General features: G+C 40.6%; 2 protein-coding genes across 13 annotated transcripts in view; one reads left to right on the forward strand and one right to left on the reverse strand.

Annotated features, from left to right (window-relative positions):
• SPEF2 (sperm flagellar and cilia associated 2) overlaps positions 1-10,663 on the reverse strand; it is a 72,533-nt gene extending 61,870 nt beyond the window's left edge. For 3 of the 7 annotated variants that reach the window (XM_086867663.1, XM_086867662.1, XM_086867665.1), the window contains exons 1-4: positions 10,518-10,657; positions 8,688-8,790; positions 4,179-4,428; positions 344-481 (exon numbers count right to left, since the gene is read on the reverse strand). In XM_086867663.1, coding sequence (XP_086723789.1) covers positions 344-481; positions 4,179-4,428; positions 8,688-8,790; positions 10,518-10,575 — 549 coding nt within the window. In that variant the 5' untranslated portion in view covers positions 10,576-10,657. Of the gene's footprint in view, positions 1-343; positions 482-4,178; positions 4,429-8,687; positions 8,791-10,517 lie in introns of those variants that run through there. The other 4 variants (XM_086867659.1, XM_086867660.1, XM_086867661.1 and 1 more) reach the window with 4 other exon arrangements.
• Positions 10,664-10,687: 24 nt separating this feature from the next.
• Positions 10,688-16,505, forward strand: part of PRLR (prolactin receptor) — a 152,458-nt gene continuing 146,640 nt past the window's right edge. For all 6 annotated transcript variants that reach the window (XM_086867672.1, XM_086867674.1, XM_086867676.1 and 3 more), the window contains exons 1-2: positions 10,688-10,740; positions 12,760-12,844. The gene's annotated coding sequence lies outside the window, so the exon portion shown is untranslated. The remainder of the gene's footprint in view (positions 10,741-12,759; positions 12,845-16,505) is intronic.

Below are 16,505 nucleotides of genomic sequence, written 5' to 3' on the forward strand. Positions count from 1 at the left end.
AAGGAACATTAATGCTTTTATTTAATAATTTTATTTAATAAAATTTTATTTAATTAGTTTTATTCTTTCTAGTAGACTCATAGCTACTCTCAGCAATAAATGTACTACCTATCTGTGGAATTTATTCCATATAAAATTTCTCTTACATCAAAACAATTATTGAAAAAAATGCAAAATTATAATCATACAAGTATTCAGCCCAACTTTCACTTTTTGAATTTATATTATTTTGACAGCAGCTTTTGGATGGTGCAAGTACACTATTTGTAATCATAAATGATCCCAGAAATCATGGGGTTTGAGTTAATGTAATTAGCATTAAAACAATATAGATGAAAATTACCTCTGCTTCCCTTTTCTTCTTTAAGAATCTTTTGGCTTCAAAAGATTTTATGGCGGGTCTTGATGGTTGTTTTTGGGTCTGTATAACAGCTGCTTGAATCCTGGCCATTATTTCATTTTGTCTCCTTCCTATGTAATGCTGATATGAAGCAAATATAATTAAGCTGAAAATCATCTTCCCGGAAGAAACTAGAAGAGATTATCAGGCTCCAGACGTGAGCAGATGAGCAGCGCTTTATAGGCTTTTAAGGGCTTTCATTGAATTCTAAGTCTAGTACGGTACCTGTTTCAGGCCTGAATATAGCACAGAAACTAGGAATACCAGTTTCCTGGTACAGAAACTGAGACTACCATTAGGTAACACATTAGGTAACACCAGCACAGATGATCAAGAAATAACAAACATATAAATTACACTCATTTAATGTGCACCAGACACACTAGCACGTAAAGGTGGAATAAAGAAGAAAAACAGTTTTTATAAAAAGAAGTCAAAGATAGTAAAAAATATATAATACATCAAAAAATATATATATTCCAAGATATTTTTTTAAAATGTTATTTTGAGTATTTTGTTTATTGCTTGCATTTTCTTTTCTAGATACATGAAGGGACCTTTTTTCTTTCTTATTCATTTAGTAGCAATGGAACAGATAAATAACCACAGCAAGACATTCTCCCTTCATTACCCACATAAAATGCACGCCAAATTATTCAAGGCATTTGTCAGTGTGGTTCAACACCTGGCCATTTCCTCTACAGAAACTACAAACTTTGCTTTGGATGAGTGTTCCCATGTCTAAAGAAATTTCTTCCTCCTTTTTTATTTCATCAGAATAGCTACACAGAAGTACAAGATGTTCTGAGGCCATACCCACTATAGATGCCCTTCTCCTGTCATTTTCCTGCTTTTGTACAAGGCTTCGTCTTTTCTTCACAAAAGAACAATGAGACAAAACTCTTTTACAAGGACATCTCAAATGCATATAAATTGTGATATGTACACTTTGTCTTCAAATTTATAAATATTTTCCATGCTTTACAATATGCAAATACTTTCAAACTTAATATTAAGTGATTTTTAAATAGGAACATTTATAAGGTCTCGTAACAGTGCATCGGCTTTGTTTCTATGCGCACCACTTTTCTTTGTGCTTCTATAAACGTGAGCGTGTAGCACAGAATCAGGACGCCTTCACACTGGCTTTAACTAACTCATTAAGCACATAACCTTCAGGAAATACTTCTTCAGAAGTCTACAAAAATAAGTAATAGTCACTTTTTCAGTGTCTTGGGCTCTTTGCTCTTATTGGAGGCTCTGAGCTCTCATCTGCTCTGCAACATGAACATGAGCTCTCTTATCTGTTATCGTCTTGGATTTTGTTTCATTCATGTGGCACCACAGTTTTCAAATGTTCAATATCCAGCAATGAAGAGTCAGAAACAGCAATAAACAAATTAAAGAAGAGACCACTGCTTTAAACTGTGTTTTTCTGTGTTAATGTACACAGAAAATCCTATAAAAATGTTTAAACAGAATATCAGGAATAGTTCCATAGAAAAGAACATAGAGATTTTAACTTCAATGATGTCAAACTTTGTTTAGCTGGCAGAAAAGGACACCTCATTGCTCTATACTGCTTCCTCTGGAGGGGAAGTGCAGAGGGAGGTGCTGTGCTCTTGTGCCTGGTATCCAGTGAGAGGACATGTGGAATAGAATCATAGAATGGTTTGGGTTGGAAGAGACTTTAAAGATCACCTAGTTCCATGCCTCCTGCTCTGGGAAGGGACAGCTTCAACTAAACCAGGTTACTTAAAAGTCCCATCCAGACTGACCTTTAACACTTCCAGGGATGGGATCTTCTAAAAGCTTACCATTTAGAAGCTCTTCCTGATATTTTTTGTGTCCCTTGCCAAGTTCAGTTCTAGCTTTGCCATGACATCCACTCCTACAACCATACTTCATCTCTATACTCTTACCAGTTCACTGCCCCAGCTTCAGCAACCTGTGTTTGTTTTCCCAGTGGTTCCCTAAGTCAGCCATGCCAGTCTCTTGTCTTCCTTGACTGATTTCTTGCTCCTGGGAATTGATAGCTCTTACTTATTATGGAAGAATTCCTTAAAGATCTGTCACCTCTGTTCTCCTCCCTTGTCCCTGAGGGCAGCCTCCCAGGTGATCAACTCCCTAAAGAGCTGGAAGTCTGCTTTCCTGAACTTCAGACATCTGCCTTCACTCCTTCCCTGATACCTCAGGACTAAAATGCCACCAACCCATGTTCACTGCAGCCCATGCTGCCTCCAGTCTTGATGTCCCCAATTATCTTGTTTGCATTGGTAACCATCAGATTCAGTAAGAAATTCCCTCTGGTAGGACTGTCAATTACCTGGCTCAAGAAGTCAGGAGTTTCCTGGATTGCCTACAGCTCCCTGTGCTACTTTCCCAGCAGATACTGGAGAGGTTGAAGAACGCCAGCAGGACAAGAGCCTGTGAACACAATGCCTCCTGTAGCTGGAGCAAGACTTTGCAAATAGGCTCAACTTAGGAAGACTGTAGTAAACACCAGCCACAGGGTTCCATATTTTGCTTCGGTCTCTGATTCTTACCCACAGGCTTTCAGCCTGCTCATATCTATTCCTCAAAGACAACTCTTCACACTCAATCCACCTCTTGATATAGAGGGCAAACCCTCAACCTCTTGTTCCCCTCCTGTCCTTTCTTAACAACCCATAGTCATCCATAGTCACACTTCAGTCAGGATTTGTCCCACCCTACACTAGGGGAGGCAAGGAAGCATTTCTTTACTGAAAGTCTCCAGCTTTGTAGATATTCAAAACTCCACTGAACAAGGTCCTGAGGAACTTGCTATAGCTGGCTTTGCTTGGAGCAAGGGATATAAACTAAGTGAGTTCCAGAGGCTCTTTCCAGCCTCAACTATGCTGCCGTGATTCAAATGCCATTCTGAACTTTTCTAAAGACAGGGCCTACTCTCAGTTTCTCAGTTTCCTTAAGCTATCCCTCTACAGGTGAAGGGATATATTGACTTTTTGGTACAATCTTTGCACATGTTGGTAAACTTTCTGCTTGTAGGCTATTTTTCAGAAATAGCACCAGAAAAAAAAAGAAAAAAAGTGAAATTTCTCCCAGCTGAATTTAATTCATGATATATACCTTCTTAAAAACTCCTCATCTTGGTAACAAATAATGGTCTGGACATACTGAATATTACTACTGAAAACAAGAAGGAAGTTTGAACAGAACCTATCATATCAACACTGACTTCCTCTTAGACGTTCTCTTTTCCCTTTGTTTTTCTCTCTTTGTATTTCTCAGGATATGGTTATTGCAGAATTGAGTGCAGTATAAATACATGGAGAGACACGCAACACAATGAACCAAACCACCGTAGCACAGAGCTAGGCATAGTTATAAATAGGTTTCCTGGAGGGGAAATTAGTCTGACTTGATACCTAGACCGCAATGCATTCTTCAATCTGTACTCATCAAAGGAGTGAAAAGGCAGCTGCTAAACAACTACTAGCTTTTGTTGTAATAATATTTTAAGTCTGGAGAAAGCTTGAAAATAGAGCAGGTAACACAGAATGAACCAAAACAAAGAAACACAGAACACAGAAGATCAATATCCAATTGAGTTCCTGATAAGCTGTGCAAACCCACTGTATAAAACATAGCAAAGAACTGGTTTTTTTCCTTATAAGTACTAGGTTTTGAATAGTAGATTTACAAAATAGAGAGGGAAAGCACACAACATGTGTGAATGGTACATGTAAATATGCTACTTTTTTTGTATTTATACAAAACAGACATAGTTAATTACCTCTTGATTTTCACTTTGAGTAGACTTAAGCTTTGCAGATGCTGCAGGTCTCATTGCTTCCACTGCAACTCCAGTGAACTTTGCCTTCCTCTTTTTTTCCAAAGCAATATACAATTCATATAAAAGATGTTTTGCAGCCCCATGCTGTCTTGTCATGATGTCTTGGGCCACATTCTCATTAAACTGCACACCAAGCAGGTAAAGGGTGGGTTTCAGGCGAGAAAAATTGTTAATTTTTGCATCTGCATCTCTATAAAAACAACAAAAAAACCCATAACATAAAGTTATTTTCAATTCCAACATGAAGCATGGTCATGACACTTACCTCATTCCAAGATAGGAGGAGAAAAAAAACAACTACAACTACAGAGTTCCTTCCTTAAATAATGTGATACACACATTGGCTTAAGTTTTATACTGCTGTACAGGTAACTGTACAGCATTGATTACTATACATAACTTGAAAGTTATAACTTGAGAAAGACCACACTGGATTACATAAATTCTGATACAAGTGCACCGAAAGTGCATCTAATAGCAAAAGCTAATCTGCAATTACAGCTTATGGTATACCATCCACCAAACACACAAGGATTTTAAACAAAGTTTCTATATTAGCTGTATCAATCATTCCAACACTCACCAGTTAAAACATAAAAAATGACAAAAAAAAGGTCTGTATTATCTATTAACCTTTACAACACTTCAACATATTTTTGCTCCAAGAAAAATAAATGGACACACAGGTTAAAGCAGTTAAAGCAGTGTTGAAAACAAGTATGTGTTCTAAATGAGCAGTTTACATTCAAAACTAAAAGAGTGGCTTGCAGGCTAATATTTCTTTTGATATGTAGGTTCTCACGAAGAAACACTCAAGATCAACAGATATACAGGGCAAAAACAAATAACAATAAATTACCAGTTTATAACAATCAGCACGTCAAATTTCATCAGACATATCCACAACTTCAGTCTGAGTCCAAAGATCATTGCTTTAGTTCACAATAGTTCCTTCACATGGACCAACAAGCTTTTGAGGTCAGCCAAGATGAAGCATAATTCTACAGAAATGCCTAATTTTAACTGAAGACCTTCTGATAACACAGTATTCATCCTATTTCTAGATTAAACTTTCCAGGAGCGCATTATTCTCACTGTAATAGCCCATACTTTATTTCTTACACACTTACACTGAACTGAAGCTTACAATGCTTATTGAGCATTGAGCTTATTATGAAATGATTATTGAGCATTTTTCTGATTCAAGGTTAAGATGAGACCTCTTGCCAGAAATCATCTACATGCACTGAGAAGCTCTTAACTTTTTATTCTGTGAGGCTTACTAGCTTGTATTTCTCTACTTCTCGCTCTTCGTATCTCTTGAAGAGAAGAGCAACAGCTGCAGTCTCCTGATCCTAGGGATTTCTCCAACCACCACAAACTTTTAAAGAGTGCCCCACCAACGGAATCAGTGAATAACGGTATCAGAGCCTAGGTGAATACATGAACTTGCACATTTCCAATTCACTTAAATGTTCCTTAAACTGTTCCTTCTCCATAGGTAAGTCTTGCTACAGACTTTCTTGTATGTCTCAGGCCCTTGAGATACCTTAGTCTTTTTCATGTCCCAGCAGGTCCACATTTTCCCCAGCCTTCCTTTTGATGTGGAAATACCTGTAAAAGCCCTTCTTGTTGCTCTTCTGCCCAGACATAAGACAAGACCCTTATTTACATGAGAGCAATCATGTACAATACATACAAATTTCATATTGAAATAAATTTCCTGGAGATGTAATGCAGTCTCCATCCTTGGAAGTTTTCCAGATCACACAGGGTGAACAACTGGTGCAGACCTTCCTGTTACTTTCAGGCACTTGGGATTTCTGAGTGTTTTATTTAGTAGGCTAAGATAGAGAAGGCATTAAGCACCTCAGCCTCAGCATGGCAGATACTCCTTTGAGAATCTGAGGGAGACTGATGAACAGCCATACTCTGCCATCTCTTTGAAGCAGGAAGACCACTCAGAATGGCCACTACAGAAGCAGATCCTGGATCTTCCCTACTCTCTCACATAGAAGGCAGCTCCTCTTAGTCCCCACCTTCCCAGCCTGTCCATTGTAAAGAGCCTATATCAAGCCATGGCAGCACACCAGCCCTGGGAGCTATCCCACTGCCCCTCTGTGATTATGCAGCTGCAATAATTACACAGCAACTGCTCACAGGTGTCTAATTGCTTCTATTTGATCCCATGCTGCATGCATTACTATATAGGCACTTCAGAGAAGCAGCCAGTTGTGTGATTTTAAAAAATTTACAGTAATTTAGAAAAGGTGTGAATGCTTCACCCAAAATACTATCTTCTTAGCACTTCCTTAATTGCATGCATACATTTGGGGTGGGCAGACTTCTGCAGTGTCTTGCTGCTCTTATTCATATGACCCTCTTGCTTGCCAGTCTAGGCCATCACTTCCTCTCTTGTTTGAGACTAAACCTCTCCATCAATACTCATTCCTAGTTTAAAGCTATCCTCACTAGTTTTGCCAGGCTGTTAGCAATGATTTCCTCAGCCAACTTAGACAGATGGATCCCTTCTCTTCCTAGCAGTCTTCCCTCTCAAAAGAGGATCTGTGACTAGGAAAAGAAAATCCCTGTGGCTGACAGAAGCTGCACAACCACCTGTTGACCTGCAGAACCTATCCACTCCTCATCAAGCCCATCCACCAGCAGAAGCAAGGCAAGTAAATACTTGGACCCCTCATGCTTTTGGCTCCAGGTCTCTGGCAGTATCCTTGGTGTCCACAGAGAGAAAAATAGCAGGGATATTAGTACAAGGGCTGGACAAGCTCTGGACTCAACCTCCAGCATGCAGCAAACCTCCCTGGCTAGTGTGTGAGGTCAGCTGATGGCAGTTCCACCTGCTGCAGGATAAATTCTCCCACTGCTATCCCCAGCTGTTCCTCCTGGTGCTCTGGGGTGGTTTACACTTCACCTGCTCAGATGTTTACTTACACAGTACCACGAGCACTCACCTGCTACCACCACAATGAACCTGTTCTGCAGCTGTAGTTCAGCAGGAGGAGCAGACACCTTCCTTTTCCTCACAGAAGTCACCAGCTGCCAGTCTCCTTCATTTCCTATCTCAAAATTTCTGCCTGCCCCTTCCTCAGCACAGCTGTGGGTCCAGGTTCCTGTATCTGCAGTGTGTCAGAGGAGGTCCAATGTAGAAACCTCATTCTGCCGCAGCTTGACTTGATAAGACAGCTCCTCCAGGAGCACACACCTACACAGGCAAAGCTACCACCTCCCCCTGATGAAGATACTCCAATCAGTCTGAAACGGAGAATTGACTCACTGGAGAGAAATTCAGGCTGAGGCCTCTGATACTCTGGGCTGTTGTTCCAGTGGATACTGGGTATCATGCCCTGTCATGCATCCCCCATCTTCCTGAGCACATATAAACTGTCTCATCACAGTTTCCAGTCACTTCTTGCACCAACTGAAGTGTGTCTTTACTAAATGCACCTCTCCAATCACCTACAGACAAGAGCTCAGAGCACCCTTTTATAGGGAAGAATTGAGAATACTTGTTAGAAGGTGCTAAAGCTTGCTAGAAATAAATCCTTCTGAAGCCATTTTTCCCAGCAACAGCAGGCACTCTAAGAATTACCTGGGTTTTCCAATGATCCCAGAAACTCCTAAAAGATCTAGAAGTCCTAGAAACAGAGCTCAGAAACTGCTGTGCAAAACTGCTTTTTGTTGGCTGCCTTTATTTGCTATGCTCAACCTGCTCTCCTACAATTTGGTGGGACTTGAGATAGGAAAGGGTGTGAATACATTAGAAGTTCAAAGAACATAAAAACAAGAGGTTCAGAAGAAGCAGGAGGATTTTATATTGCCTAGAGGTACATGTGCACCATGGTCTGACAAAATACAGCACAAGCCAACCTCATGAATTGCATCATCAGTGTATGAAAGTTCACAGATATGCACAAGATTTTTCAACTTCCCATTTTGCAGTTCTTCTTCATTAAACATATTATCTCAGATTACCTGTAAATTTATAAAATCTCATATGATCTTCTGCCCAAGCCCCTCTCAGAGCCTCATAAGGTTTCTCCAAAATTTTCATTTTAGTGAAAATATTACAGTCACCACCAGAACACAACTCTCTATTCCTTGCTCTACACCAATCATGGGCAGACTTCCACTATTCCCAATCTTACAGACATCCTTGAAAGGCATTTTGAACCTCTGGTCTAACAAGGTACTTTTGTAGTTACAATTAAAATGTATAATTTTCTTGAACTGTGATCAGTCTCTTTGGAAATAAAAAATCAATTCATGCATCAAACATATTTAGCTTTTGAATTCCTGTAAAAATATTTTAAATCTCAATAAATTCTACCTTGCACTAGCAAATCCTAGCTGAGAAAACAGATATTTTATCTACTTTATGGAAGAGACTTGTAACTTTATATAGGAGACCAAATGTTATCCATATGTACTAACCTGTTCTGTGAAAATTGTTTAAAGTCATCCTGAAGACCATATTTGTGCAGAAGTTCTCCTAGGAGGTAGCCAGTAGAAAAGTCTTCTGGAAATGATCCTGGAACTAAGTTTGGGGGTTCCATGATTTTTTGGGTTTTTAAAATGAAATAATTAAAAGAATCCAAAGGTTAATTTTAATAAAACTTGTTATTGTGTTTATAACAAAACTAAATCCAAGGTTTAGTAAATAATTCAAATAAATTTTAGGGGACTGATCTAGTAGTAATAGTTTTCAAATCACAAATAATTATACATTCTGTGCAGTCATTCTGCAACATCAGCTTTACATAGTAACTTCTAATTTTCAGTGTTAAAATGAAAACATCGTCATAATTGTCACAAAGATTGTGAAAATATTTATAAACTATAATTACTAAATTTTCCATACAAAATGCAAATAGAAAAAAAAAAACGCGAGCTAGCTCTAATGTGCTCCTCTTCATACAACCACAGAGTAACAGAATATGCTGAGTTGGAAGGGACACATCAGAATTTAGTCCAACTCTTGCACAGCAAACCCCAAGAGTCACACGCCACATGCCAGAGAGCATTTTCCAAACACTTCTGGACCTCTGTCAGGCTGGTGCTGTGACCACTGCCTTGGGGAGCCTGCTCCCATGCCCAACCACCCTCTGGGGAAAAAACCTTTTCCTAATATTCAACTTAAACCTCCAATGACACAGCTTCAGGCTATTTCCTTTGGTCCTGTCACTGTCACCCCAGAGAAGAGATCAGTGTCTGCCCCTCCTCTTCCCCTCATGAAGGAGTAGCTTCAGTGAGGTGTCCCTTCAGTCTCCTCCAGAATGAACAGACCAAGCGACCTCAGTCACTCCTCACAGGGCTTCCCCTTCAGACCCTTCACCATCCTCATGGACCTCCTTTGGACACTCTCTAATGGTTTAATATGTTTCTTATACTGTGGCACCCCAAACTGCCCCCAGCACTCAAGGTGAGGCTGCCCCAGCCCACAGCAGAGCAGGACAATCCCCTCCCTTGCCTGGCTGGTGATGCTGTCCCTGCTGTCCCCAGGACAGGGCTGGCCCTCCTGGCTCTCAGAGCACTGCTGGCTCCTCTTCAACTTGCCATGGACCCACAGTCCCAGGTCTCTTTCCCCAGCACAGCTTTCCCAGCATCTCCTTCCCCAGTCTGTATACACAACAAGGGTTACCCCATCCCAGATGCAGAATTTGGTGTCTTGTTAAACTTCACGCAGTTGGCAATTGCCCGTCTCTCTAATTTTTCTGACAGTTTTGCTGCATCCTTGCAGAACAAATGCTGTTCCAACGTCACCTACCATTCAAAACAAAGCACTTTCCAAACATATTAAACTACTTTTTATTCTCTGGAGTCCTGATTAGCAGTTTTAGTTTGAGCACCTTCCATCTCCTGAGAGCACCTGCTCCTTGAGGAGAATTAACTTCAGGTTGAAAATTCTCAGGCATATATTGTCCAGGAAGGTGGTGGAGTCACCATCCCTGGAGGTGTACAAGGTGTCTGGATCTGGCGCTGGGTGATGTGGGTGATTTAGTGGTTCAGGGGGTTACAGAGGCACTGCTGGGTGCATGGCTGGACTGGATGGTCCTGAAGGTCTCCTCCAACTCTGACGGATCTACGATTCTGTAGTCCCTGCCTTGCAGATGAAGATTAAAAATGTACCTGTGGAGGCACGTGGCCGCAGCAAGGGAGCGGGCCGGGGGAACCCCCTGCACGACGGCCCGACCCTGACCCCACTGACCCCGCTGCCCCAGCGGCCAGGCCCCGGCCGTCCCCGCACAGCGGGGCTCCACTCACCGATGCGCCGGGAGAGCTTCACGTCCTGGTTGAGCCATTCGCACAGGATGTGGGACATGGCGTGAAGCGCCCACGGCCGCCGCCGCCGCCCGGCTCCGCGTCCCGTTGCCGCGGCGACCGCGGGCGGCGCCTGCGCGGCGGGGGCGGGGCGCGGGGCGGCGCGGGCGCGCAGGCGCGGCGGGCGGGCGGGCGGGCGCGCGGGTGTCCCCGGGCGCGGGGCAAGGTGAGCGCGCGGCGGGGCGGGGCGGCCCCGGGGGAGGTGCTGGGCGGGCGGGGGCTGAGGCGGGGTCGGCACGGCGGGGCCGGGCCCGGAGCAGGGGGGACGCGGGCCGGTGCCGGGGGTCGATGCCCGCTCTGCCCGCTGCCTCGGAGCCCTACGGGGCTGCCGGCGTGGAGCTGCCACCCCGCAGTGCTGCCTGCCCCGGCTGCACGTTCCACGTGTATTTGTTTGAGCAGCTACTTGCCCATTCCGCCCCGACCCCGGCGCGGTCCGTGTTTGCTCATGAACTGGTGGGGGTGGTGCAGGGCGGAGACCGAAAGGCTGGGAATCAGGAGGAATTTGGTCGCAGGAAGAGTGATTAGACACTGGGACGGGCTGCCCACGGAGGTGGTGGAGTCATCGTCCCTGGAGGTGTTAAGAAAAGACTGGATGTGGCACTCCGTGCCATGGTCTGGTTGACCACGGCAGTGCTGGCTCACTGGTTGGACTCGATCACCTCAAGGATCTTTTCCAACGTGATTGATTGTTGTGATTCTGCAAAGCGCAGTCTGGCGGGAGAAAGAGAATTAATCCAGGGTGATTTTCCCAAATGCGTTCTCCTAGGAGCACGCAGTGTTAGTGAGTTGGCGCCCTGTGGGAGGGGGAGGGAGCGCTCTGGCAGTCCGGAGCGCGCGCTGCACATGCCGCGCGGAGCTTTCCAGCGGCGCCGCTGGTGTGAGGCTCGGGAGTGTCCCTGTGCCAGACAGCTGCTCGTGCGGGAGCCCAGCCCGCTTCGGGCAAAGACAGTGTTTGCTCAGCTTTAGTTTGCATTAAGTCATCTTTGTTTTAGGATCACGCCGAAACAACCATGCGTGGTTCCACTTCTCTTATTTGAAACGTGTGTTGTAAAACGCTACAGGATAGGGAAGAGAGCTACATGTGGAAAATGCACACGTATTTAAATTGGCCTTTTTTTTTTTTTCTTTCGTGGAAAAAATATTTTAACTACTCGTTTTCAAGTACCTTTCAGCAGAATTGGGAAGGATTATTTTTGCTACAAAAGGCAGGAACAAAATGATCTGGTGGCTAATGACAGACAGACAACAAGCTAATGATAATTTTCAAAAGTGGTAGTTAACTTGGAATGTTACAGATTCTATTCCCTGAGAACAGAATTCCTCAGATTAAATCTCTGTGCTTTGACAGAGGGTGTGCTTTAAATAAAATTTAATCCTGAGAATAAGAATATAAATATATAACTGGCCACGCATTTATAAATCTTGAAAAGGTTAGTGTAGAGTCAGTGGCACATGAATGAGTGAAGTAACAGGAAACTTCAAGAGAGAGGAAGCACTTTTAGGGCAGATGTTTAAATTACTATTTCTATTCTTCTAAGGATTTGAATATTTATATCTTAAGTCATAAAAATACACACACTTGAGGGGAAGAAAGAAGTTCAGTTTTTGATATTTTTATGATTGTAGTGGGCGAATCTATCATCAGAGTGTTTTTCTGGTCTGTCAGGCAAGAAAGAGCAAACATATGTTAGCTTCATCATGGAATTTTTCCCATGGCACCAGAAGTCAATGTATATGTATTTATGTTGATATACATTTAGGGGTTGCTTCAAGTAGTCATTAACAGAAGCTTATGTTAATTTAAAACATGTAAACCAGAATTGATTTATATTAAGTATAGAACTTTCCATATCACCTCTGACTTTGAAAGGCTGGTACTTCTGGTGTCTTTGATTTATTTTTTTCATGGAATGTATTCCTTCAAGTTCATGATCATAGTCAGTGAATTTCTAAGCACCTGATTTTCTTTAACATGAATTTTTCTGTCTGCTGAGATGACATAATAAAATCTTGCTCACATAAGCTAGAACTATGAGAAAGATGTGGAATTTCATATTTAAATTCAGTAATGGCTTGCTGTTTCATTTAAATCAGTTTTAACAAATTAATGTAGCTTTCTTTATTCTTAGAAGTGATTGGATAATATATTAATCAAATTTTACTTAATTCTTTCCCTGAATTTAAGAACTTGGAAAGATGGCTGCGTTCTGCACTGTGAAATCAAAGTCCAGAGACCATTTAAGGGACAATAATTGCAGAAAACAAATAAAGTAAGTGTTTCCCTCTTTCTACCCTTGCTAAAAACACCAGTGTTTTTAAAGAATAAAACTTCACTTCCTGTGCTTTCAATTTTTAACATCTCTGCTAGGAATGCCTCTGGGCATTACAAGCTGATTTTTCACAGGACTCAGTACTTTGAATAATACAGATTTTGAATTATATATATTTTAGTAATATGGGGTTGTGGAATGCATATTAATTTTTCACCTAAGACTCTGTGTTTATTTTAAACTTAATGCATCTTGTTGTGGACTTGCTTAGGAAGAGGAGAGGGTGAATTTATGATAGTCAAAGCAATAGAGGACATCAAGCTGCAACCTGTTGAGCAGAAGTTGAAGTATCAGGGATCATCTGTTACATTGAATTCCTTTTATCCATCTGAAAGAAACTGCACATATGAAGAACAAAAAATGATGTAACCAAGCCCATAGCTTTTTTTGGACATTAGTTTTGAATAACATGGACACAACAGTGGTATGCATGAAGAATAAAATGGCAAAAAACCAGTTTTAAAGGTGAGTATCACTTATAACGATATTATTATGAAAGGACAATGAAAATACTTCTAAATGTTCAATAATAAATTGAAAGGGGAATTAATTAGAAGGAATTACTGCAATTTAATACAACTAAGATTAAGAAAAGTCAAATGAAGCAGTACCTGAATTCTCAAATTAAATTGCATTTAGAGTGAAGGTGTGCCAACAGTAATAGCAGTAAGCTGATACAGAATAATTAAAGAGTGCCTGGGTTCAGGAGTTTCCTTTTGTGCACCATAATTTGCTTTTTCCTGTATCAACAAGATTGTTTCTAAATATACTTTTGAAAAGTAATTTTATATATATATATATATATATATATATATATACACTTTTTTTTTTGTTTTTGTTTTACTTGTAATGTTATGGTTTATATTTGCTAGTTTTTTTCTTTTCTGGGAAGTTACAAAGAGGCTAAATAGCCTCCACTTATCCTAGGGCTTCTTTTCACTCTTCCCTCTCAGTTTATTATTCATTTTACTTCATGTTATTTGACTCACAGAATTACAGAATAGTCTGTGTTGAAAGCTGGATCCATAAGGATCATCAAGTCCAGCTCTTCAGAAAGTAGAAATACTGGGTTTGAATCTGCAACCCTGGCATTATTAGCACTATTCTCTAACCACCTGTGTTAATATCAGGGCATTTATCCCTTCTTACAATGATCAAATGATCATGTCCTCTTTAAAATTAAGTTTTGAATTTATTTGTTCTTCACATACACTCTCTTTTGGGTCCTCATGTTTGTACTGAGGACAGAAAATGATTAAGCTCTAAACAAAAAGTCATGATCTTGAGGTTTGTGCCTACCACAGGTTTCCACAGGTGGTTGCATGGTGCTTTTCTGAGCTCCGTGTCCCCTGCTGGCCCCTAGAACAGTACATGGAAGCTTGTCCTGTTAGCATGTGCTCCATTGCCATACAGAACATTCCCCCTGCTGCCACAGAATATGGTGAAGGACTTTATGTATTGACATAAGCTAGTAAAATTAACCTTTCCTTTCATGAATACATGCAGACAGTTCTGAATTGCTGTAATGTTTAATATTGACGGTGGTTTGTGGTAAGGAGTTCCATAACTCAACCTGGCTTTGTGTGAAAAAATTAGATTACCCTTCATTATGCAAAAAATTGCATTGTTTTGTGTATTTTGAGATTGCATCCTCTGCTCTTAGTTTGTTTTTTTTTCAGCTCTCTAGCTGTTCTGTTATTTTTAAACAGGAAGTTTAGGCATGTGACTTTCAGGTTGAACTGATACTTCAAGTGCTATCTTGCTTCCAATAATTGTATAATAGGTGCGTTCTATATTAACATTTGCTGCCTATCTTTATTTTCTCTCATTGGGAGGTTGTGTCTCTGGAGAAATGTGGTTCCTATGGTATATTCTCATATTTTTATTATCTGCATGAAGAGCACTAGGGTGAGTCTGCTGTACCAAAGTCCTCCACTTCAAGTAGTTGCAGAACTAACACTTGGCAATACTAATAAGGCTACATACAGTACATATGCAAGATCTGCATGTACTGGTTAAATAATCTCTTTATGCTTAAAAAGTGTGTTCAGTACTGACAAGAATATATAATGAGGTTTGGAAAGTTGCAGGTGTGCTGTGTGCAGGAAAATATTGTGATTGGGTGCATTGTTTTCTGTACTGCAAAATGAATTATTAGTGTGTAGGTTCAGTTTGAGTAAATCTCAGTAAATTACTGGGCAAGATTAAGGCAAGAGACGTGCAGAGAAGTTCTGGCGCTTTTAAGAGACAGGTCTAAGTACTTCCAGTGTGAGGAACTAGTGGAGTTCTGTGGCTGACTGTTGTGATTCTTTTTTGTACAGATAACCAAGTAAAGAAGAAGATAATTTAATCTTCTTAAGAAAAATCCGTAACTTGCTGGCTGCTATCTGAGACAATACGGTTTCTTTTAGTTCAGTTATAGCGGCTGCACATTTAGATCAAGAACTGAAGGATTTTTCAGCTTCAAGAAAGAATTCGTTATCTCCAATGTAATGTGATTGGCAGGAATTACAATCTATGATGACAGAGAGAGGAATATGATATGGAATAACGTTTCAAATATTGATGCCAGTTGGCTTAATTTGTGAGACTACTTAAGAGACTTACTAAGGCAGATGGGAGTTTGATTTGGTTCTTGTTTGTTACTTCGGTTGTTTTTTAAAATGCCACTACTGACTGATTGAAAGGTTTTGGAGATATTTTGCAGCTTTAAGGTAGACCGTGCTTCCTAACCATTTCAAGTACCAGAATAGTAAAATACAGCATCAGAACAATAAAAGATGAGTGTAAATGATGGAAAGAACCAAACTGCCTTAAAAATTAAAAGATTAAAAATTCTCATAAGCAAAATGAAAGGAAGTAGTAAGCTCATTAGAACTTCTCTGAATAATGAGTACATGCATGTCTTAAGGACATAGTAAATTACAGGAGAAATAGAGACTGGCATGTCGATACAGCTTTAAACAAGTGCGCGAAACAAAGAAGTGAGGAATTAAGGACGTTTTTATTTTGGGGATGTTGCTGTGGTTTCACTGAATTACATCACCCATTTCTAAGCATCTCCTTCTTCTTAACAGTTTATTTTTGGGTTTATCAGCACTTTCTTTCCTTTATGGTTATCTTTTTCTATCAGAATGCTCTGTGTTTTGGGTTGAGGATTATGCGCTTCCTTAGTCGGGTAATAGGTGTTTTGTTGGGAAAGCAGTAGACAAGGGATAAAAAGAAGTTGATGATTACAGACTGGAATTAAACAAAGATTCATTGAGGAATGTGACTGATAGAAGTAGCTAGCCAAGAAGAGAGTTCCATTAGGAATGGAACAGAGAGGATCAAGGCAACACAAATTGCTTTAGTTCTATGGCTTAAATAACAGTCTTGAAATTCTGAGTCACTATATCTCTGCCTTAGGAAATTTTATGTAAAACATACTGTCAGAAGATGGTTTTAGTCAACCCCAGTAATTAAAGATATCTACTCATGTTCGTGTCACAGTACAGTCAGAATTAAAATTATGTGAACATTTCTCTTGTAGACATCCTTTTATGTATAAAAGTTGTGTGCTTGGTGTAGATGAACGGAAGATCTCTCCAGTTGGCTTTTT

This window comes from Cyanistes caeruleus, chromosome Z (assembly GCF_971803275.1).
Source record: "Cyanistes caeruleus chromosome Z, bCyaCae1.hap1.1, whole genome shotgun sequence".
NCBI classification, from domain to species: domain Eukaryota; kingdom Metazoa; phylum Chordata; class Aves; order Passeriformes; family Paridae; genus Cyanistes; species Cyanistes caeruleus.